At 43.6% G+C, this 22,577-nt stretch overlaps 1 protein-coding gene across 2 annotated transcripts; it reads left to right on the forward strand.

The window, feature by feature from the left end:
• Window positions 1-10,105: 10,105 nt before the first annotated feature.
• Window positions 10,106-17,362, forward strand: TTPAL (alpha tocopherol transfer protein like). Of its 2 annotated transcripts, XM_026652856.2 has the most exons (5): window positions 10,106-10,569; window positions 11,796-12,249; window positions 12,954-13,147; window positions 15,859-15,969; window positions 16,913-17,362. In XM_026652856.2, exons 2-5 carry the CDS (start codon window positions 11,811-11,813, stop codon window positions 17,186-17,188), a joined length of 1,020 nt encoding a protein of 339 aa, XP_026508641.1. In that variant the 5' UTR covers window positions 10,106-10,569; window positions 11,796-11,810; the 3' UTR covers window positions 17,189-17,362. The 2 variants fall into 2 exon arrangements, with proteins under 2 accessions (XP_026508641.1, XP_026508640.1); XM_026652855.2 differs by lacking the exon at window positions 10,106-10,569 and having other exon boundaries at window positions 10,952-12,249.
• Window positions 17,363-22,577: the final 5,215 nt, after the last annotated feature.

Consider the following 22,577-nt stretch of genomic DNA (forward strand, 5'->3'; position numbering starts at 1 on the left):
AGGATAGCATCCCTATTCAGGAAAGCATTTAAGCCCGGAAACCATGCTTTCCTGAGTGGGGTCCATAAGGATAGAACGGAAAAGTATCCAGAGATCCAGATGACTTGTAATGAGATCCCTCAAATGGATCCAATGACTTAGATGATGTGATTCCCCACTTTGTATGCCCAGCCTCAGCAGCTGTGCACCTAACTTTTTTCATGATCAGACCTTAACTTTTCACCTTCCTCTGCAGCCTGGGGTGCAGGTCACTTGCTAGGAGCATCTGGGTATGTCTCACCAAATCAATTCCCTGCCATTGGCAGGCGCCTCTGCCATTGGTGCACCTTGCTCCTTCCTATTCTCTGCCAGTGGCACACAGGGCCAGCGCCTCCATTTAGGCGACCTAAGCGGTCGCCTAGAGCACCAGGATTTGGGAGGGCGGCATTTTGCCGCCCTCAGTGGCAATTCGGTGGCGGGGGAGTCATTCTGCGCTCCGGGTCTTCAGCGGCAATTCTGCGGCGGGTCCTTCACTCGGTCCGGGACCCGCCGCCGAAGTGCCCCGAAGACCGGGAGCGCGGAAGGACCCCCCCGCCGCAGAATTGACGACGACGACCGGGAGCGTGGAAGGACCCCCACCTAGGGCGCCAAAAACCCGGCGTCGCTCCTGGTGGCACGCAACAGTTTAGTCTCAAGAAGGCTGTAATACTTCAGTCTAATCCAAGTTATTGGAATCAACAGTGGGGTAAGTGGGTGGTGATTAGCGAACTGTGATGTGCAGGAGGTCAGAGTAGATGATCTGGTGGTTCCTTCTGACTTTGAACTCTATGACTCTAACTACAGATTATATTATTTTAAAGTTGCTTTTCAAAAGAATGATCAGCAAGAACAATGCTGGTGAAAGCTGCTGGTTTGACAGCGCTGGAGACTGAAATCCAGAGCAGCTACAGCACAGGTAGTAGTAGCAGTGCAAGCTTCCTGCACACTCGCCATGTCCTGAATCCAGAGCTCTGCCTTCTAGCTGATAAGTAGGGCCAGATCCTCAGCTTCCATAAATCAGCATAGCTCCCTGGTAGCCTCCCTGCATTCCTTAAAATGTCTCCACTCCCTGCTGGGAAGACACCAAATCCTGAACTCGGGGCTTGGCCGAGGAGAGGAGAAGGAGCTGACATTCAAATTCTTCTTCTTTTAAAAGCATTTTCAGTAATGTTTTCAGCGCCATGGATTCTTTGTTGCTGGTTTGCAATATTTTTTTTTATCGGTTATTATTGCTGGAGCGCAGCATGTGGTCACAGAGCTGTGCAAAAAGCGAAGAGCTTGAATGTGTTTACAAAAGCCTCTTTGGTCCCTTTTAAAAGCTGACTTTGTTCCTGACGTGCTTTCTGGAGGGGGGCAAGGGACAATTTTCTTTCAATCTAAGCGAAAGTCCTAATAATTACATCAACTGTACAAGTGTAAAAAACAACAACAACAACAAAAGGCAGTTCAGGTCTATTTAGGGGGGTTGCTACCAGATCAGATCCTGGATCTTTGCTGGTGTTTTTGATTAACCTTGTGGTCAGTAAATGAGTCAGAACTGCAGTGTGCTGCTGTCATGCTTTGGAAGGATTTGGAGTCCTGTCTGGTTTCCAGGGCCGTGTCATAGCAGTGCAAGGACACCTTGTGTCACCCCAGACTGGGTCGGGCCTCTGACTCAGGAGGTTAGCAAATCAATATGTGACTGGAAAAACACCATGATGTACATTTCTCCCCAGAAACATCAGGAGAACGGGCACAGAGGATCCCCACCCCCAAAACACCAGCGTCCCATATTTTGCTAACTGGTCCCAGTGTGTGTTCACACAGGTGGCTATGGGACTGCAGTGAAGCCCCAACAGAACTCACAATCCACCCTCTTTGCCACACCACCTCCAAGACCCAACACTCGGGAAATGGTCATCATCCAATTCCAAAGGGTTTTAGGGGGGTGTAGCTTAGAGCGAGGGTGCTGTACAAGAAGAGTGCAGAAAGTGCACAAGGATTATAATGGGGGTAACTGTGTGATTAAAAGTACATAAAAATGGATCAAAATACCAAAAAAGCCAAACTTGACTCCAGGCTTAACCTTGTCCCCCATTTTTCCGGTGAGCAATTTGGGGTGTATTTATCTGAGTGGGAAGCTATTACTTCTGGATGCCATTAATCGCCTAAAATCCTCAGTGCAAAATTGGAGGCTGGCTTGAGCCTCTTTAAACCTTCGGTCCTCCTGGGCAGATGCAAGCTGAGCCATGCGCCCAAGAGAAGAAGGAGAGGAAAGGTGCACACAACATCATTCTTGCTTTCAGGAGCATCCCCATTAAGAAACAGCAGTGAGCTGTATAGTTCTTTTATGGTGTAGTCAGTTTAGCAAGCTCTGCTTGGCCCCTTCGCTTCACCCTGGAATTGACACGCCTGTAGACTGAAGTGCTCTATTATTTAGCCCAAGAACAAACACAGCATGGGCAGCAGCAGTGCAAACACCCCCCCAGCTAAGCCGCCAATATACATAAAACCCTGGCCTGGAGGAACTGAGATAGGAGCTCAGTCTCCATGACCCATCCTTGTCCTCTAGGCTGAGAGTGCCATCAAGATTGCTAATCATGGTGGGGAGGACTTTCAGTTCCTGCATCAGAGTCAGACCTTAATGGCCTATAGATTAGAGTTTCCATACCCTCTAAGCCAGCTAGTCCTCCACAAGGCAGATATTTCTTTCTTATTTCCACAAGCCAGACAGCTGGTGACTATTTTTGCTCTTGGAAAAACAAGGGATATTAGTTTTATAGGCCAATGGGGCGTTCTGAAATCTATGCTGACTGCTCATCTCCTCAATATATTTCACTCTATATGCATCCGAAGAAGTGGGTTGTAGCCCACGAAAGCTTATGCTCCAATAAATTTGTTAGTCTCTAAGGTGCCACAAGTACTCCTGTTATTTTTGCTCAAACCAATTGCACTCACTGAGGTAAGAAATGTCTGAGAGGTCTGCTTCCCCTCCCCCCCACCCCCCCCCCCCAGCAGTAAGTGCCAAATATATGGAGAAATTTGTCTTGGGAAAATTTCCCCATTCCCATTAAAGCTAAGTTTTAATCAGCTGTTAATATGATTGACCTAAGGGACTGATCCAGCTCTCACTGAAGATGAGTCTTTCCATTGACAGGAGTTGGTTTAGGCCTTAACAACCAAGGATCCTTATATCAGGGAGACCTTGAGAGCTTGCAAATAATGATGCATGATCGGAGAAGACTGCAAAGAGCCAATGTAGAACCTGGGGGGAAAGAAAGACGATGGAAATCCACACAAAATTAGAACTGTGTGAATAACAGATTTTTTTTGATTCACTGGCAATTTTAAAAAATGGGCTTGTGTTGACCCAGAAAAAAAAAGTTTTGGAATCTTGGGTGAATTGAAAAGTTAAAAAAAAAATTGTTTTGGGTCCAATGATATATTTTGTTTCAATTTTGACCATTTTAAAGGGGTTTTGATTTTATTAAAATAAATTAAAGGACATTTCAAAAAGAAGTTATTTTGAACCAAAAAATATAAAAAGACTGTTTTGAAAATGTCAGAATGAAACATTTTGACTTTTTCTGATTTTTTGGGGGGCTTTTGGGGGGGAGGGCACGAACATTTTGGCAAAATCGACATCAATTTTCAAAAAGCCACTGAAGCTACATCCTTCTCCAAAGAAGTTTCAGATGAAAAATGTTGCCCAGCTCTACACACAACACAAACCCTTCAGAAAAGTCCACAGCACAAAGCCACTTAGCAAACGGAGAGACTGTCAGTCTGGAGAAACAGGCTCTCCGCTTAGTGAACTACGGGATTAGCTGCTCCAACCACACAGGCTTTGGAACTTCTCTTTGCTGGTAAACTTCTGGGAGACTTGAAAGTTGCAGCCAGCCTACCGTGTGTGCATCATTTTGCAGGCATGTGATTTGCAGGGCAGTGTGTCCTTGGGTTGCCAACTCTCCAGGATTGTCCTGGAGTCTCCAGGAATTAAAGATTAATTTTTAATTAAAGATTATATCATGTTATGAAACCTCCAGGAATACATCCAACCAAAATTGGCAACCCTAGTGTGTCATTTAATGGAATAGTAAACAGAGTATTTTGGAATGATAAAATCTTGAACTGAAATAAAATGAAATTGAACCAGAGAAACTGATTCTAAGGGAAACTAACCCCTTCCCTCCATGGAAGGCTTGGAAGGCTTCCTGCTACAGTATTTGTCAAACAGCCTTTGACTCCCTCTGCTGGCTGCAGGTGTGTATTGCCCTGAAGGAATACAGCAAAGCCCAGCAGAAATGATTGGCAGTGGCAGAGACGGTCCCTAGTATTTTAGATAAGTATTCAATTCTTTTGTGCTTTGTCCCTTTTGAGACTTCTCCTTGCCCCCTGTATTGCAATGCAACAGAAGGGCATGTCTTCCCCCAAATGCTCCTATTTGTAGCTTTCGAACTCTGGCAGGTCTGGAGACTGAACATATATTACTTATTATTTATTATTTGTGTTACTATAGCACCCCGGAGCTCCAATCACGAACCAGGACCTGACTGTGCTAGGTGCTGGACAAACGCAAAACAAGACAGTCCCTGCCCCAAAGAGGTCACAGTCTAGGTAACAAGATGAGAAGAAATCAGATGGTCTTAAAGGTGACAGCTCCTGACTGATCCAAAATAATCCTCAGGAGTAAACTAACCCACCCAAATGCCCCAACCCATGTCATGGCACTGTTGGGGGCTCTGAGATGTAGGTCTCTTTCTGGAAAATACTGTAGCCTCTTTATATAAGGAAAGGACGCAGGCTATCTTCCCTCAGGGAAAAAACAATGTTTCCTCCCTCCAAATAAAAGATCATAAAATCATATTTACAGTCCAAACCATAAACGAGTCTGTATGACAAGGAAGTAGCTGACTGTTGCTTATTAAGCACCTGTGCTTGTTTCATTGTAACTGGAGCCTGTGTTCAGTTTTAGCCAGCATCTGTGACTCACATGGTATCAATAATAATCCCTGACGTTTCTATAGAGCCTGTCAGCACAGGTGTCTGTAATTCTCTGGACGAGTCATTGCTCAATGGGAGACCATGCCTAAATGCTGCAGAAATTGGCAATGGTGGCTCACTATGGGGGGCTCTTCTCTCTGAGCCTACACCTATTGTTTGAGCTAACGGTGTGATTCCCAGCTTGTGTTGATATACTTGTGCTAGCGCTCACTGAACTAGCGCGCTAACAGTAGCATCCTAGCTGCAGTAGCACAGGTGACTGTGAGCAGCAGCACAGGCAAGCCATCCAGAGGACGTACCCATGGGGTCCAGGCGGGTTTGTACTCAGGGCAGCTAGCTAGTGCCGCCGCTCTACGCTACCATGGCTACAGTTCTATTTTTAGTGCATGAGCTCATGAGAGCTAGCCCCGGTGTGCCAGTGCAAGATGGGAATCACACCCCAAGCTCCAAGTCTGGCTGAAACAACGCCCCTAGCAGGGTAATAAGGAGCACTGTGCTACTGGAGGTACCACATTTTGAGATGAGCCATGAAAATGACATTCCTGAATACATAAGGTCATGAAAGACCCTATCCATTGTCCAGTAAAACTGAAGGTTTGTTAATCCAGAGGCCTGGCCAAATTCTAGCTCAGATGATCGCAGTCTGCTGACCTATATTCCCCCTAAAACTTCATGCAGGTCCAAGTCTTCTGTCCTAACAATGAACCTAGAACCACACTTCCTCACTCCCTCTCTTGAACTGCTGTGTAGCTGTGCTGCATGTTGTTAAACAGCTACCATGCTCCACCTCACAGGTAGCTACATTACAGTAGTGCATTAAATGAGCTCTACAAATGGGCTGTCCCTTTCCCATCTTGGTGGAGGCCATTCATGAGGCATGAGTAGTTAAGCAATTGAAGTTCCTCACATGAAGAGAGTCAATAGAAAAGGACAAGCTAACTATGTCTCTTGGATTCTACATCTCGCCAGCAAAGGCTAGATAGGCTTCCCTGGAGCGTGCAATAATCCCTTAAGGAATAATTGTGTGGCTCTGAGGCATCCTTTGCCTTTGACTGGATGATTGAGGTGCAGCTCCCAGCTTCAGTGCACTTTAAGGTTAGTTCTTTTAGGAGATGACCAATGTCTCTCAGGCCCTGCAGTGGTGCTGTAACCCCAATTCCCAGTTTCGCACTCCAAATGTCTGTTGATATTGTTTAACCCAGAGTTAATGACCCAAAGATGTGGCCTGGCCTGTTTAGATACCCATGGTTGCACTGGAAGGTGTCATAGCCAAATCACAGTGGTTGTGTAAGGAGCTTCCCCGCCTCAACAGCCCTCCTAAAAGGTGATCTGACTAAAAGTGTTCCCTCCACCCCCAGGTCACAATGTGACTGGCCCCTTTAAGAGAGAGCCGACTCCAGTGCACCTGTGACTGATTATCTGCAGCCCCACTGGGCTTAAGGTAAGGCACCTGTGCCTTATAAAGTGGAGAGTAGAAACTGTTCAGGCTGCAGTGGGTGGTGGTTTCTCTCTCAGGCTTCAGGTGATTAGCTTGTCCTAACTCAGAGACTTTAAATTTGGGAGCTCTGCACAGGGTCCTGAGGTGAGGACCTTATGAACTGATTATTGTAATTACTCCTTTCCTGAAACTTCATTAAAGATCACATGCTATTCTGTGAATATATGTTGGCTTGCTTCTCTTGGCCCAGATCTGTTAAAGCTGAATTTTATTTTCACCCCAATAGAGGGAAATTAAGGTAGGTCACACCTGCTGTGCCACACTAGGCCACAGGGGGGCAAGTGGGGACAGCCCATGCTTTTATACCCCATTTCTGGCATCTGATATCCTACAAGTCCCTGAAGATCAATTCCAGATCAGTTTCTAGCTAAAAATATTGTGTCTCTAGCAACTTTAATGCACAGCTGGAGGAAACACCCTTGTAAAATATAACTACAAAATAGGATAAGAAGCATTCATCCCTGGGACAATGGGATTTAATATTTCAAATTCCCTTAAGTGGCTGAATCAGCGACACTAGAGATGGGAAAGACCTATTCGTTTTCCTGGACATCACCCAGAGAAGGGTTGTAATATATGATATATTTACTAGTGCTTTGTCCAATAAGTTTTAAAAACCCCAAGCATGAGGGCTTCCACTGCTTTCCTTAGAGACTATCCCATACCCTGATACCTCTCCATCTAGATTTTCCTGATACTGAGCTAACATTTTTGTAATGCCATCCCCTTTCTCCTAGGGGAGCCCCTCGCTTTCATATACACCCACTAATAATTCCTTTCCCTCCTTAGGGTTCACACCCTTCAGATGCTGCCAGACTGTTAACATGTTAACATCTCTCAAGCACCCTGATCAATTTTGTTGCTCTTCACCCAACTCACTCCAATTTGTGTCAATACCCTTCTGGAAATAAGGTGCCCAAAACTGAACAAAATATTCCAGGCACAGCCTCATCTGACCCATATAGAGAGCGATAATCATCTCTCTGCTCCAGGACACCTTAGAGGTGTAGCCTCAAAATTCCACTGGCCTTTTTTGTAGCCCTTTCACATTGCAAACGCATTTGATTTGTTGTCAGCTGTGTCCATTAAATGATTGTAAACTTCAGGGACTTTCTCTTCATACTTGCTTGCAGAGTGCACAGCACAAAGAGGGTGCTATATGCATAATAAATCAAATAAAATAAAACAATGCATCTCTTGGCTAGGTCTCTTTCAGCATTTCTGCTTCTTAGGTTTCTTCCTGTCACTGAACTGCCTAAATTATTTTTCCTTGGCTCTTTCAGGTGTGTGTTCCCTAGCTGAATCTCCTTGTTTAAGTGTGATTTGCTTTAACACAAAACTTATTGCCCCCAGCTCAAGGTAAGTCTATTCTGAATCTCATTATGATAGATAAAGATGAATTAATTACTGGACTGGAAGTTGGTTGTTACCTAGGGACCAGTGATCATGACCTGACTACATTCAATATTGGAAAACAACAGGACAGTCATAACTAGTAATATCTTCAAAAGGGCTAATTTCCCAAATCTGAGGAAAACTGTGAGCGAAATTGATTGGGAAGACAAATTTAGACAGAAAAATGTGAATAAAAATTGAGACTTCTTTAAGAATAGTTTATTATGTGGCTAAAAAGCCATCATTCTACTAGCAAAAAAGAGAACAGCTTTGGCTAAAAGCATATCCTGGTTCAGCAGTGAAATGAAGGCAGCAATTAAAAATAAACATTTAATATACATATAATAAATGGAAGAAGGACTAGATAGCAATCTGTATATATTCGAATTTATTAAGTGCAGAAAATTGATGAGGGAAGCTAAAGAAACCCAAAAAAAACCCATAGCTGCCAGGGTTAAGGATAAGAAGTTTTTTCAAATATACTAGGAACAAAAGAAATTCTAGCAATGGAATAGGCTAGAATGAATATGGTCAAATAATTAATAATGATACAGAAAAGGCAGAAGTGTTCAATAAATAGTTATTTTCTGTATATGGAAAAAGTAGGATGAAATACTCATATCATAGGAGAATGACAAAGTGCTGTCCAGTCCACTAATAGCTGAGAAGGATGTTAGACATTTGCATTGAGTGATGAACATTTTTAAATCAGCAGTCCGAGATAACTTGCACCCAAGATCCTAAAAGAGTTGGTTGAGGAGAGCTCTGGTCCACTGATGTTAATTTTTAATAAATCTTGGAATACTAGCAAAATTCCAGAAGACCAGAAAGGTGCTAATGTTGGGCAATATTCAAAAAAGGGCAAGTGGGATGACGCAGGTACCTATGTGCTAGTTTGACTGACATCAGTGTAGGCAAACTAATACAAAAGCTGATATGGGATTCAACTGATTTAAAGGACAGGAATATAATTAATGCCAGTCAACACAGTATTATAGAAAATAGGTCTTGTCAATAAATCCAATTTCATTCTTTGATGAGATTATAAATTTGTTTGATAAGGGTAACCATGTAGATATGTCCTTAGACTTTTATATGCTGTTTGACTCAGTACCACACAACTTTTTTATTTAAAAAAGGCACTATGCAATATCCATAAAGCACACACTATATGTATTAAGAACTAGCTAACAAGCAGATCTCAAAAAATAGTTGTCAATAGGGAAATAATCGTTGAATGTGGATTCTCTGACATGGATGGGTTTGTTGTACCAAGAAGCAGGGCACTGCTGGGACCAGTCATCCTGCAGGCAGCCCCAGTGCAGGCTGGGGACTGTGGTCTCTGAAGGGGGTTGCACTGTGATATGCATACCCAGCTCTGGCAGGACCTGGAGCTGCTTCCCCAGCCCTAGGAGGGTGAAAGGAAGCAGGTACCAAGGTGTGGAGTGCACAAGAACACACGCACCTGGAAGGTACCACACTGTGTGTGTGTGTGGGGGGGGGAAACACATCCTCCCCTTCCCCCAGAAGGTATCACAACATGTGGGTGGCGAGACATGGCACATCTTGACCTCCGCCCGGTACACCGGTGGGGGGCAGCTTCAGCCTCCAGAAGATATACCAGTGTAGGGGGGGTGACAGCCTCACCCCCCTCCGAAAGTACCACAGCGTGTTGGGGGCCCATCCGGCCACCCCCAGAAGGCACTACAACACGGGGGGGGGGGGGGGGAGCACCTCCTCACCCCCTGGAAGGTACCACAACGGCTGTGGGGGGTAACCACAATCCGCGCGGGGGGGCACATCCTCATCCCCCACAGAAGGTACCGCGGAGCGGGGGAATTAATAAGCCCCCCCGCCGGAGCGCAGGTGTTCAGCGCGTGAGCTCTCCCGTCGCCTTTGCGTGACTTCCGGCGGGCCGTGGGCGGTGTGTTTCCGGGGTCACGGTGTCTAATCCCCCCGGAACAGTTCCTTCTGCTCGGAGCCGGCGCTCCGGTAATTTGCATGGGGAAAGCACGGCCCCGGCCCGGGGGATGGGGCGTGGCGGGCCGGCGTGAGGGGCGAGACAGTGGGGGAGGGGTAACCTCTCTTGCCGTGGGACCGAGCGCGTGGTGGGGGGGGGCGGTCTCCCCCCCGGAGTGGAGCGCGCGGGGCGGGGGTGGGGGGCTCGGGGCTCTGTCAGTGGGGGGGGGGGTCTGTGACATTGAGACAGGACCTGGGAGGCTGCCAGTCTTGCCCCTGTCGCAGTGGCCGGGGCCTGGCCCGTGTGTCTGCTGTGCCCGACTGATCAGGATCCCCTGCCCGGTGGCAGGAGCTGACTCCTAGGGAAATCGGCCCCCGCCGAATGCCACATGGGCTCCAGCTGTGGTGCCTAAGGCGCTGACAGCCCCGGCTGGGAACAGATGAGGGTAATGCTTGGCCCTTGCTGCTGGTATCCAGGCGTCCCTGGGGTGTGACGAGAGGAGACACGTCCCAGGAAATAACCCAAATGCCCATCCTGCTCCCTCGCACCAAGTCCCTAGGGTCTGCTATAGAAGATGAAAAGATCAGTTTATGCAATTGTTGCATCAGGGAGTTGATCCTGTGCGATGTTTATAGAGATGATCCCTACTCAACACTCTAGGGGAAGACACAGCCTTCCCCTCGCCCAGCACATCTCTCAGAAGGTCTCTGTGCAGGTGAATGTGAATCACAGTAGCCACAAATGTAATCCTATTTTTTTCCTAGTGCCAGCCCCAAATCAAGCTCCAAGTAATAACTCAAATATAGTATTTCAGCCTTTATTCTCTTCCCCTCTCCCCACCGCTTATCCACTCACCATATGTCCCTAATCCCTGTTTGCCAGAAACTGGGAATGGGCGACAGGGGATGGATCACTTGATGATTACCTGTTCTGTTCATTCCCTCTAGGGTGACCAGATGTCCTGATTTTATAGGGACAGTCTCGATTTTGGGGCCTTTTTCTTATATAGGCTCCTATTACCCCTCACCCCCGTCCTGATTTTTCACATTTGCTGACTGGTCACCCTAATTCCCTGTGGGGTACCTGGCATTGGCCATTGTCGGAAGACAGGATAGTGGGCGATGGACCTTTGGTCTGACCCAGTATGGCCGTTCTTGTGTTTATGCAATAAAGGACATTTACAGTTTGAAGGTATCTGCTGTTTAATCTACTATATATTTGAGGAACTGTTGCAATAAGAATTTGTTTCTGTATCTACTACTCTTCTCCTGTCTGTGCACTGCAGTACTTTCCAGTATAATTAAGACATGTACTTCTGGAATGCTACACATCTGATTGCTCAAATGACATAAATGTCATAAATGCTAATTGGCAGTTACACACAGCTTTGTAGGGGAACTCAATGAAAACTTCTTGCTGCAAGCTGATACTCAGAAGAATTTCTTAGGACAGTGATTGTGACTTGACCAATGCTTTATGCAGAGACTTAGAAAATTTCAGTCAGCTGTAGTGATACAGATCTTTTGGTGTAAGAGACCTAAAAATCCCAGTCAGGACAATTTATATCTAATTAAAAACTGAAAGTAAATGAAGTGCTAATACAAACTTATTTCTCTTTGATTTACTGTTTGCAGTTTATTGGTGGCACAGCTCCATAACTGTCATCATCAACTGACTTATGTGCAAAAGCTTCTTCTAATATTATTATATACTGTTTTGGGGGATAAAATAATGACATGGTCTAGTAATCTGATTCTAGGACAGGGAGACAGGAACTCCTGAATGCTAATTCTGGCTCTAATACCAATTCCCATTGTGCCTGTGATTGAGCCACTTAGCCTCATTGTGCCATAATTTTCCCACCTATTTATTAGAGATAATACATACTATGTAAATACTGATAGTATGGGGATTATTTGTTGTGTGTGTTGTTTTGGACAGACTTCCTGCTAACTAATGTCAGGAGACAGTGATTGTACCCGAACAAGCCCATCCGTGGGGTCTCCATCGGATAATGAGTTCCTGCCAGATCGGCCAAGGTATGTGTGCTCACTGTCTCCTGACCTTATTGCCAAGGCTCGTGAAGAGCTGCAGGAGAAACCTGAATGGAGGCTTCGTGATGTGCAAGCCCTCCGAGACATGGTGTGTAAGGATTACCCTACTCTGGGCACGTGTCTGGACGATGCTTTCTTGCTAAGGTTCCTTAGAGCCAGGAAATTTGATTATGACCGAGCGCTTCAGCTTCTGGTGAACTATCACAGCTGCAGGAGGAGCTGGCCTGAGGTCTTCAATAACTTGAAACCATCTGCAATTAAGGCTGTCCTAGCATCTGGCTTTGTCACTGTGCTGCCTCACTTGGACACTGAGGGACGCCACGTTGTCTGCATTCGTCCAGGTATTGTAATGCCTGAATACCCTGATTGGAACAAGATTCTTTGTGTGTTTGAGGTATCTCTGACTGTGCCAAAGTCTGTTTCTTGCTCCCTTGGGGACACTGGTGACTCTTACAGATTACATGGCATTGCTTCCTTTTGAAATCTGAAAAGTTACTTGTGAAAGGATTAATGTCTGTTGTTTCCCAATTTAGATCACTTTTTTTCCTGTTTTAACAATAGCTGCAGTTGAGTAAAACCAAAAACACAAAGTGGGTTAATGTGGTTGCCTGATGATTTGAGAAAAATATGAATGTGCAGTCAGCCTGAGATAGCAATAGGTCTGCTGTCTTCTAGATGCAAGTTTATAATAAGCCTCTTCGACAACAAGCTGGGGGTTCAAGGTGGGGCAAATCTGCTTTCAGTGCTGCCAGGTTTGCTGTAAACTGTTTTCATACTTTGCTTTCCCATTTACCTGCTTTCTTTCTGAGATGAAATGATTTCTCTTCTAGTAATCTGTGCTGGGGAAAGTAGGGGTTTCTTAAGACCAGGGCCTTTGCTCCTTGAAGTAAATATGGCATCTTGCTTGAGAAATGTTGCTGTGATCTAGGACAGTGGGTATTAAAGAATAACTTAGGAGTTCTGGAAAATAGATACTTTATTGGCATATATATATAGTCATTTTATATTTACTTTCCAAATAACCATACATGTTTTGTAACCTTAGACAGATGGACACCAAGTAATTATCCAATTACTGAGAACATTCGTGCCATATACTTAACGTTAGAAAAACTCATTCAGTCTGAAGAGACCCAAGTGAATGGAATTGTAATCCTTGCAGACTACAAAGGAGTCAGCTTATCTAAAGCATCTCATTTTGGTCCTTTTGTAGCCAAAAAAGTGATTGGAATTCTTCAGGTAAGACCTGACTTGTGCACTGTAAACTACTTCTTCTATGTCCAGAGTTCTGCTCATGCTAACAAAAATATTCATATGTTGGCTTTTCCCTGAATGCTTTTAAAATGTGTTTCTGCCTTCTGCCAGCTCTTAACTGGTTGATGCTGGCTGCTAGTGGGTCTGACTTTATATTCCCAGCCTCCCAAGACTACTGCTACTTTGGGAACTTGAAGTTTGAGTTGTTGAGCCCGCTTGCCATCTGGTAGGGGGAGGATACATGAAGTAAGACTAGGGAGAAGAGATCTTTGAGTGTTGATAATCTGCTCTGCTGTACAAATGGTTTTTGCTAAAGAGCTTCCAATCTAGATGGGACATAGAACCATTCACACACTGAGCCTTGGGTGATTGCGCAAATTTCAAGTGGTGCTGCTGGAATTTGGCAGAGTTGGCTTTTGAAAGGCTTCCCTGAAAGGTGTGTTTTGAGGAAGGATTTCAAAGAGGAAAGAGGTTGAGAAGAGAGAGGCTGCTCCAAGCCTAAGGGGGCAGCATAGAAGGAAGTGCAGAGCAGACACTGGTTACCTTGTCTGAGTGGCAGGAGAGGATGATAATTGTAGTTGTAGCGTTTTCTATAGTCTAGAGGGGAGCGTGATAATGTACTGTGGACAAGCTCCTGTTGAATGACTTTTTCTTCTTCCCATGAGCTTTAGTCTAGTCTGAGCTGTGCATGCTTTTTTGCTGGGTCTCTGCAGGGAGAATTGGGAGAGTTCTGTGGAGACAAGAATAGACACTTAGGCCTGGTCTACACTACCCCCCCACTTCGGACTAAGGTACGCAAATTCAGCTACGTTAATAACGTAGCTGAATTCGAAGTACCTTAGTCCGAACTTACCGCGGATCCAGACGCGGCAGGAAGGCTCCCCCGTCGATGCCGCGTACTCCTCTCGCCGAGCTGAAGTACCGGCGTCGACGGCGAACACTTCCGGGATCGATCCGGGGCACTTCCAGGATCGATCCGGGATCGATTTATCGCGTCTTAACCAGACGCGATAAATCGATCCCAGAACATCGATTGCCTGCCGCCGGACCCTCCGGTAAGTGTAGACGTACCCTGAATTGCACGCTGGCTAATACTTCTCACTGTGCTTATAGAAGTTCCACGATCTGAACATGATTGTTTTGCAAAGTTCTGTCTGAATCCACAATTAACCTACACAAGTAAAATGGGTGATAAATTTCAATTGATAAATACAGATATAATAAAATAATTACACAGAAGTTTGGGTGAGGGACTAATACACTTATTTAACTTGCCATTGAAGACCCCAGTTGAAATATGGTGTAAGTTGCATGTGAGATGCGTGCACTAGTTCTTATCCTATAGCAAATGTTATTTGGCACACTTGAAAGCCTGTGGTGAGGGAAGAAGACCCTAGGGAGTTTTTGCTAGCTAGATTTGGGGTAACTTGGCTGATGCGTGCAGAGAAGCTTGCCCAGACGCTGACCACACTATCTTGTTTTTGCAAGACTTATCAATCGCTCACTGCCAAGAGCCCCCAACTTCATTAAACATTTTACAGAGGGAAAACATTTGTGCAGTGCAAGTGTCCAGTCTTCAGTCCAAGCAATGAATGCGTTCTCTGTACAACCAGAGTTGGTTATTGGAAGAGGGGGAAGCGTCAGTAACTCAATGATGAGACCATAGTCCTTAAAAATACCTTTTTCCGTTAGTGATTCTTCCTACTGAAAGCCTCCCAGGGGAAGCACCATGACTAACCTTATTTTTTAATTTCAACTTATACTGAAGAGCCCTGTGTTCCCTTGGCAGCTGATACAGCATTCTAACCTCCCTCTCCTCCATGTGCTGATGTGCTGTCCACCAGTGCAGGGTCCATTTATCTTTCGCAATCAATTTGACCAACCGGTCAGATTTCCAGTTGAATAGTAGCAATAGGTTTTCTCCTTCTGTGCAAATACATGAATGTTTTTCCGAAGAACATGGGCTCTGATCCTTAATCATTTAAAATGCTTTGTTTAAAACATGGGTTTCTCTCTGGCCAGTCAGTGCTTTTGATTCCCCAGTAGTCTGGGGAATCCGACCCTCAGAATCCAGTGTCATTCATTTTGCTGCCTTTCAAATACTGGGGAATCCTGATCAGGGCAGAGGTTGCTAACTGATCCTTCCAGTGAAGTAATGTGCTATAATTCTTATACTGGGGCTGCTCCTGCCTTAATTAAAAACATTATATTTTTTTCAAAAGAAGGCTGGGGCGAAGGTAGAGACACAGTAACTGAAACGTACTATTGGAAGTACATCTCCTGATCCAAGAGTGCTGTCAGGCTCTATGTGAGTGCCAGACCCTCTTGTTTTTATCTGATTCTTGCACCCATATACTCTACCTCACTGCATCAATTTATACACCTCTACCCCGATATAACGCGACCCAATATGACACGAATTTGGATATAACATGGTAAAGCAGCGCTCCGGGGGGGGGGCGAGGCTGCGCACTCCGGTGGATCAAAGCAAGTTCGATATAACACGGTTTCACCTATAACGCGGTAAGATTTTTTTGGCTCCCGAGGACAGCGTTATATCGGGGTAGAGGTGTATTTGACTTGCAAATAGAATTTTGGGAGCAGTTGGGTTGTGTTGGCAGTCAGTGTCAGGAAAGTTAAATAGAAAAAGCTGTCCAGTGTTTCTAAACTGCTGTAAAAATCTCCTCCTCCCCCAGGATGGTTTTCCCATTAGAATCAAAGCTGTCAATATTATAAATGAGCCTCGCATATTCAAAGGAATTTTTGCCATCATCAAGCCTTTTCTGAAGGAAAAGATAGCAAACCGGGTAAGTGATTGTGCCTTTTAATATTGGACCTAATGACAAGCTCTTTGCTGGACATGAAATGTAAAGAATATTGAAACAGATAATAGTTGGGAATGGCAGTGTTCTTTACTCGATGTGACTATATCATCCTTTGCTTCCTGGCTTTTGTCTGGCTCTGTCATAACTTCATCGCTTGGAATGTGCTGAGGGTTAGGGAGACTGGTCAGTAGGATTTCTCAGAAGAATGACAGAAGTGGTTGACTTTCTTTGATAAATACAACTTGGCATTTTACCTGGTTAAATGCACATTTTTAGGACCTATATTATGTACTCAATATAGTAACTTTCCTCTGGAGTTGGGATTATTGGGTCAACAGCATCCTATGCATTAATGTTATGTTTGTTAGAGGAAGTCTTCTGAGTTGTCATTTCTCTCCAATTTATTCTTCCCCTTCCTTTCTCAAAGGTCCTGTGTTGTTGTAACTTTCTCATCAGCTAAACAGGTTGGATGCCGTTCCCCCTGCAGTTGGTTGATTCTTCTCTTTCACATGCAGAAGAGGATGCCTCTCTCCACAAGGCGGAGTGCTGCCTTCTCTGCACTCCCAGTCCTTGTGAATGAGTTTAGACTCAAACTGAGCTGGAAACCTGGTTATTGTGATTAAGATTTCGTAGGTGGATTGCCTTATAAGGCGAGATTTTCAAAAAGGTATCGAACTGGCTTCTACTCTTGCATGCACAATGTTGTGCACTGTCCTTTGCAAAAAGAAAATGATGTTGCTTGCAATTGTGCATGCAGAGCCAGTGGCCTCATCTTGAAATGTGCCCCTTAGAATTATTTAAAGAGCAAAATAGACTCTCCCTACTTGTCATGTGCTGGTCTCGCTGCAGTTTTAAAATGTTTAATTACAAGCTGAAAAAGTATGTGATACATTTTATTAAAGTATTTTGGGATTTTCTTCCTCAGTTTTTTCTTCATGGCTCTGATTTGAATTCTCTTCATCAAAACCTTCCACAAAGGATCCTTCCTGAAGAATATGGTGGCACGTCAGGAAAACTGGACATCGCTGCCTGGAATGAGTTGCTGCTCGCCTCAGAAGAGGATTTTCTGCATGACTTCTCTCAGCTGGTTCTCCCAGGTGACAGCTCACCATCTGAAGCTCTAGTGAGTGGGGATGCTGAGGAGAAGCAGAGTGAAGAGCCTCTGCGAGGCATGAAACCTCAACTCTACTACTGTTATTAACAAAGCCGTTAAAGGAAGCTTCCTTGCCCAGTCAGTCTAGATGCAATCTCCTGTTCTGAAAGGATTAAGAACAAAGTGGGGTTATGAACTCTTCCTTACTCCTAAACTTCCAGTTCATGAGTAGACTGCTGAGGCACTGTGGAACCAAAGCAAGTTAAAGTGGGTGAGATGGGGGCAAGGCAGAGTTCTCTTTGGAATCTAGGCAGGACACACGATTCCCAAGCCACCTCAAGTGTTAAGGGTTGTTAATCCCAGCGTGAAAGATGCCGTCTAGCAAATTCCTCTTAATAGTAGTGAGAGAAAAAATATCTCATTAGAGTGAATCTCATAAGAATGTCTCTCAGGGTAAAAGTGGCAGAAAAGACTTGCTAGTTTGGCAATCATCAGAAAATAGCATCATCACTGCACCCTACAAAGTGAAGCTCTGTCAGTGGAGATTGTCAGACATGTCCAATTCACAGTCCTGGACCTAATACCTGGTCCTGTCTGTGTACTAGCATGTTCCAGGAGTATCAGAATGCGTACTGGAGTTTCTCCCTGATATTTTGCACACTCTGCATGTGTGGAATTCCTTTGGATTTGAAAGGAGAAAGTTACCATAATTTTGTAAACATTGTGACTAGTTATTTCAAAGCATAGTGTAATCATACACAAATTCCACTTCCAGAAGATTGAGCCTTTCAGATCATGTATTGCGTAGCTTTTTTCCAATAAGATGCAACTTTGAATATTGACAACAATATAGACAACCTGAGAAGGAGTGAGGTCATTCACTCATATTCAGCATGGCTCAGATATAATCAGTTGCTCTTTCCTTCGGTTGGTCGCTTTGATGCCCTGCCTTACTTTTCAACTTCCCTAAGTAACTTAAATAGAACTTATGTGGAAAGATTTTGTAGCAGGTAGCATCTATAGAAGGCAATATTAAGTACGAGAAAACACTTTAGTTCTTGAGCTACATTACTTTGGATAGAATTTTTGAATCGGAGTCTTCGTAAACCAAATGCAGACGGATATTTTTAAGAATGTTCAGATTTGTTGTATTGCAGTTGTTCTCTGTTCATGTCTGTCCTGGTTTAAGTAACAGTTGCTATTTGTCATCCCCTTCTCTTTGGATGGCAGCTTCTTTTGTAAAGTTTAAACTTTGGTCAGTTCTGTAGGGCTTAAGCTTAGGGTGTGTTCCAGTGCTTTAGATTCTTAGTTCTAATGTCAAATGAGGTTAACATGTCCTGCATCTGTGTAGGCTATTCCCCAAATTCATTGTGTCATGGTATTGAACTTTAAATGAACTCTGAGCACATTATCTTTGCACATGTCATGCACTATATAAATAGTGCAAAGGTGAAACCTCATTACAGCCAGGAAAGCACACCCCGTTATTTAAAAGGGTATGTCAGTGGACAAGAACACTGATTGTAATCAAACACCTCATCTTTATAGCACTTTTAAAATGGCTGGAATTTCTTTTGGGGGGGTTGGAGGGAGAGAGGTTGGGAGGGTAAATCTTTTTACTGAGTGCCAAGTGGGAAACAGGGACCGGTTATCTTACTGTAAATATGAAATGCATGGTCTCAAGGAGTTGGACCATCCTTTTTCTGAGTGCCAAACTGTGCTTGTTTGAATGTCTCTTCCTAGATTACACCATAGCATGACTTTGTTGCCAAAAAGAGTTTGGGAAGGACTAGATTAGGGAAATCACAGCTCCCTGGCTTGGTAAAATGCTAGCTCTTTTATTCAAGCAATAGAAGAGTGGGATTGGGTTTTGAAAGGAATAAAGTCTAAAGCTTTTTCCAATTAGCAGTTCATAGCTCCAGTGAGGACAAGAAGTTAATATGCTGTCACTTGAACAGAAAGACTTTAACAGACCACTTATACTGGAGAGCTGGCAGGAATCTATTGAGAGAGAATATAGCTTTCTTCTTTCCTTCCCCTTTTTAGGTATGAAGGATAGTAGGAGAGACTCTCCTGCCTCTAACATCAATGCATGGCAGCCCCTGCCCCTTTCTATACTAGACTTAATTTTCATGGGGGAAAGTATTTTAGGTGAGAAATATCATTCCTGTCATTAACAATCTATCAGGCCCCAACTTTTGTGCAGACCTGGCAGAAATGCAGTGCTGGCTAGTGTCTCTTCATTTGAGCAAAACTTTCCTCTCAGATCTACTGTGCAGTGCTTAACCTTCATGTTGCTTGCCTTTACTGTGGAGATAAATCCAGCTCTTCTTCCACCTAGCAAAATAATCAAAATGTGGCATAGCTTTGCTTAAAACCATAATTGTCAACTTAACTCAATTAACTGCCAAAAATGTGTTGGGGTGTCTTGGATGGTTTGAGTGCATGCCGACTACTAATTTCCCTCTGTCCACCACCAAAATTAAAAAAAAACCCTCCAGGATACAGCATCTGTCTTTGAATTGGGTGCATGGCAGGCTTTATTCTTCCTCTTTCATTGTTGGGTGGTTTCCCCTCTCAGGCTACATCTACACTGCATTTCTCCCTAGCACTAGTATAAAAAGCAGCATAGCTGATGAAGTACTCCTTAGGTGAGTAGAGGAAGGACATGCCTAAAGCTGGTGCATATGTATCCTACTTGCCCACATGGTACCTCCCCACTCACTGCTATTTTTAGCAGCATAGTGTCCTGCTGCTAGTCTTTCCCTAAAGCAGTGAAAGGCTTTGGCACTGAGGAGCTCCCAGAGCCTTTCCTTCACATGTGTAGCTACACACCAGTGTGGATGCAGTCTGCTTTTCACTGTGGCATGTAGCTACCTCTGCCCTGCATGCCACCAGGGTGCAGTGTAGACGTAGCCTAAGTGGAACTGCTCTCAACCAGTTTGGTAACTACTGAAGAGAAAAAGCTCCATGTTAGAAAACTTAGCTTCCTCCTTAAAAAGGATTAGGGGGTCAGAAGTCTCCAGCAACCAGGGCAACATCTGATTTTTTTCAATGCTTTTGCACTGTGGCCTGCCTTGAATTCTAGTTTGGTTATCATATTTTATGTGTAGCCTCAAACCAAGGTCTTCCTTGGAAGACAAATTGCCAGTTTGTTGTACTTTATCCTTAAAATAGCTTTGCTCATCTTACTTGTAGATAGAGACTTAAGTTTTCCTCTCAGCAGAACTTTTGTTTTGGAGTTGTTAAAGACTCTTTGGAACCTAGCTTTTAAATTCATTATAGCTCTGTCATCAGTAATACAGCATAAGTAGACAAAGCCAGTATGTTATCCATTACTGTCAGCTATAACTTTTCCTAATTCCCTCATGGGGGCCGATGCTTTGCTTGTCTTCCTAGAGAAAGTGTAGACTCTCACAAGATGAACTACAGCTTAACATCTGGAAGCTGTTAATATTTTGGTACCTAACGCACTATTTAAAAAAAAAAAAAAACTTTGTAGAAAAGTTGAGCTGTCAAGCCCTTTAATGACGGTCAGCCCTTTTGGCTCAGGCTGATGTCAAATATGCTACCCATTTAGTTTTATAATGCTAACAGGCCCACAGTTCTAGTTACTCATCTTTAAAGTAGGAGGTAAGGAAGAGCAAGGGAGTTAGTTCAAAAAAATCCCTTCAGTATTAGAATTAACATAATCTGGCTGTTTCAACTAAACTTTTCTAAAAATCGGTTCCATGGGAAGCTAGCTGAGTGAGGACAATGTCAGAAGTAACAATTCTGGCTAGGCAGTAACTGAGGAAGGTGCTCAAACTGCCTTGGGCAACTTTGACTGTCTCACAGGAAGTAGGACAAAAGTTAATTGCATACTGTAAATAAAATACTTGAATTTATACTAGGGCAAATAGGTGTTATATATACAGAGGTCTTTTTTCAGGGAATGAGGGTGTTTTGGCACAAGTTCCGTAATATACATGATTGTTCAAATGATTATTTTGCTTTTTGGTTTAAGTGGCCCTAACGTTGTTGGGTTTAATATACATCTTATTTTGATAAAATGTTTATTTTTATATTGCATTTTATAAAATGGAGTGGTCAAAGTATGTACTTTTATTATGCATGATTGGGTATTAAATAATTCTACCATAACAGAATCTAGTTCAGTTTAAGTGTACATGTACAATACCCTTTTCCAAGTTAGGAGTGATTCAGTGACATCTAACCTAAAAGATGCAACTTAAAACTTATTTCACTCTGGCGAATCAGACTTTTTCCCCCTCAAGAGGCTGAAAGCAAAGTGGTCTTGCATTTGTATTTAAGTTGTACTAAACTGAGTGTGAGCTGCTACACACCTACTCAGGCAAATTGGAAATCTTGATTCTTAGATATATAGACATGAGGCCAATGCTTCAAGCAAGATGTCTACTAGGATGGTTGAAGTTTGAATAATCAAACAAAAAGTACGATCAACTTGAATGCTAAAGTCGGCTTAGTTAGCTCAACTGAAATGCCATTTGGCCATTCTAATTAAACAGTGTCTGGGAATCTTCATAGGTGAAAGTAAGATGTGACCTGAATCTGCTGAGATGCAAAAAGACATGTCTATTCCAACTAATTAACTAAGCATATTTAAGAGTACCCTTAATAGGAGATAAAAATCCAACATTAATAGACAGCATTTAGTAACTGAAGTAGGCTAGTGAGTGTGCTGCACACCATGCACCATCCAGGATAGAATATGAAATGAACATCTGTAGCCTAGTATCTACAACTACATTAAATAAAAAGGGAGTCCTAATAGCAGTCAGATAACCTTTTAATGTATTGATAATTGTACTTTAGTAGTGGATGTAGGATAGAAGATAATGGGTAGCCTTTGTCTTGTCTAGCTTTTCCATCCACTCTCCTTCCTTACCAGCCCACACAGTTGTGTGTAGTGTCCTTTGTTATAGCACTTATTGACACCATGACCAGGCCAAATTACAAGAAAAGTGGACATGCTGAGAAACTTAAACACTCTTAGGCCTGAATTGTCACTTTAATATTGTATGTGCACTAGGATGCAGTAAAAAGCTAAAAATAAGACATGAAATAACTAGTGTTAGGGGTCTAATTGTAATAGGCTGCAGTAAAAAAAACTAAGTCCGCTTTGCTATGTGTTTTGTAAGTGTGCTCATCACAAACTCACCATCCAACATGTGCTTCAGCATCAGAGGATTGTATTGAGGGTGTAGTCACCATGTTTGATCAGAGCATAGATTAAGTCATATGACACACCACTTGAGCCATTAATTTCTAGGCACCACATATCCTATCACATGACTTGTAACTTCAGCAGCTGTATTAGCTGCCCTGTAATTCAAAATATCACAGGAGATTATGAACTTGCTGCCCCAATCCCTGAACCTACCTGGAACAGAGTTTGAAAGATGCTTTGAACAGTTAATCTATATTTTAATCAAATGCATTTATCATGAAAATATTGACAATTTCATGGGTATTA

The sequence above is a fragment of the Terrapene carolina genome, unplaced genomic scaffold (genome assembly GCF_002925995.2).
Source record: "Terrapene carolina triunguis isolate 2854851 unplaced genomic scaffold, T_m_triunguis-2.0 Scaffold130, whole genome shotgun sequence".
Classification (NCBI taxonomy): domain Eukaryota; kingdom Metazoa; phylum Chordata; order Testudines; family Emydidae; genus Terrapene; species Terrapene triunguis.

Coding starts and splice junctions, on each gene's coding strand:
- TTPAL (XM_026652856.2), top strand. CDS start 11,811: ATGTCAGGAGACAGTGATTGTACCCGAACAAGCCCATCCGTGGGGTCT. Junction 12,250..12,953: donor CGTTGTCTGCATTCGTCCAG/GTATTGTAATGC, acceptor TTGTAACCTTAG/ACAGATGGACACCAAGTAAT. Junction 15,970..16,912: donor AGGAAAAGATAGCAAACCGG/GTAAGTGATTGT, acceptor TTTCTTCCTCAG/TTTTTTCTTCATGGCTCTGA.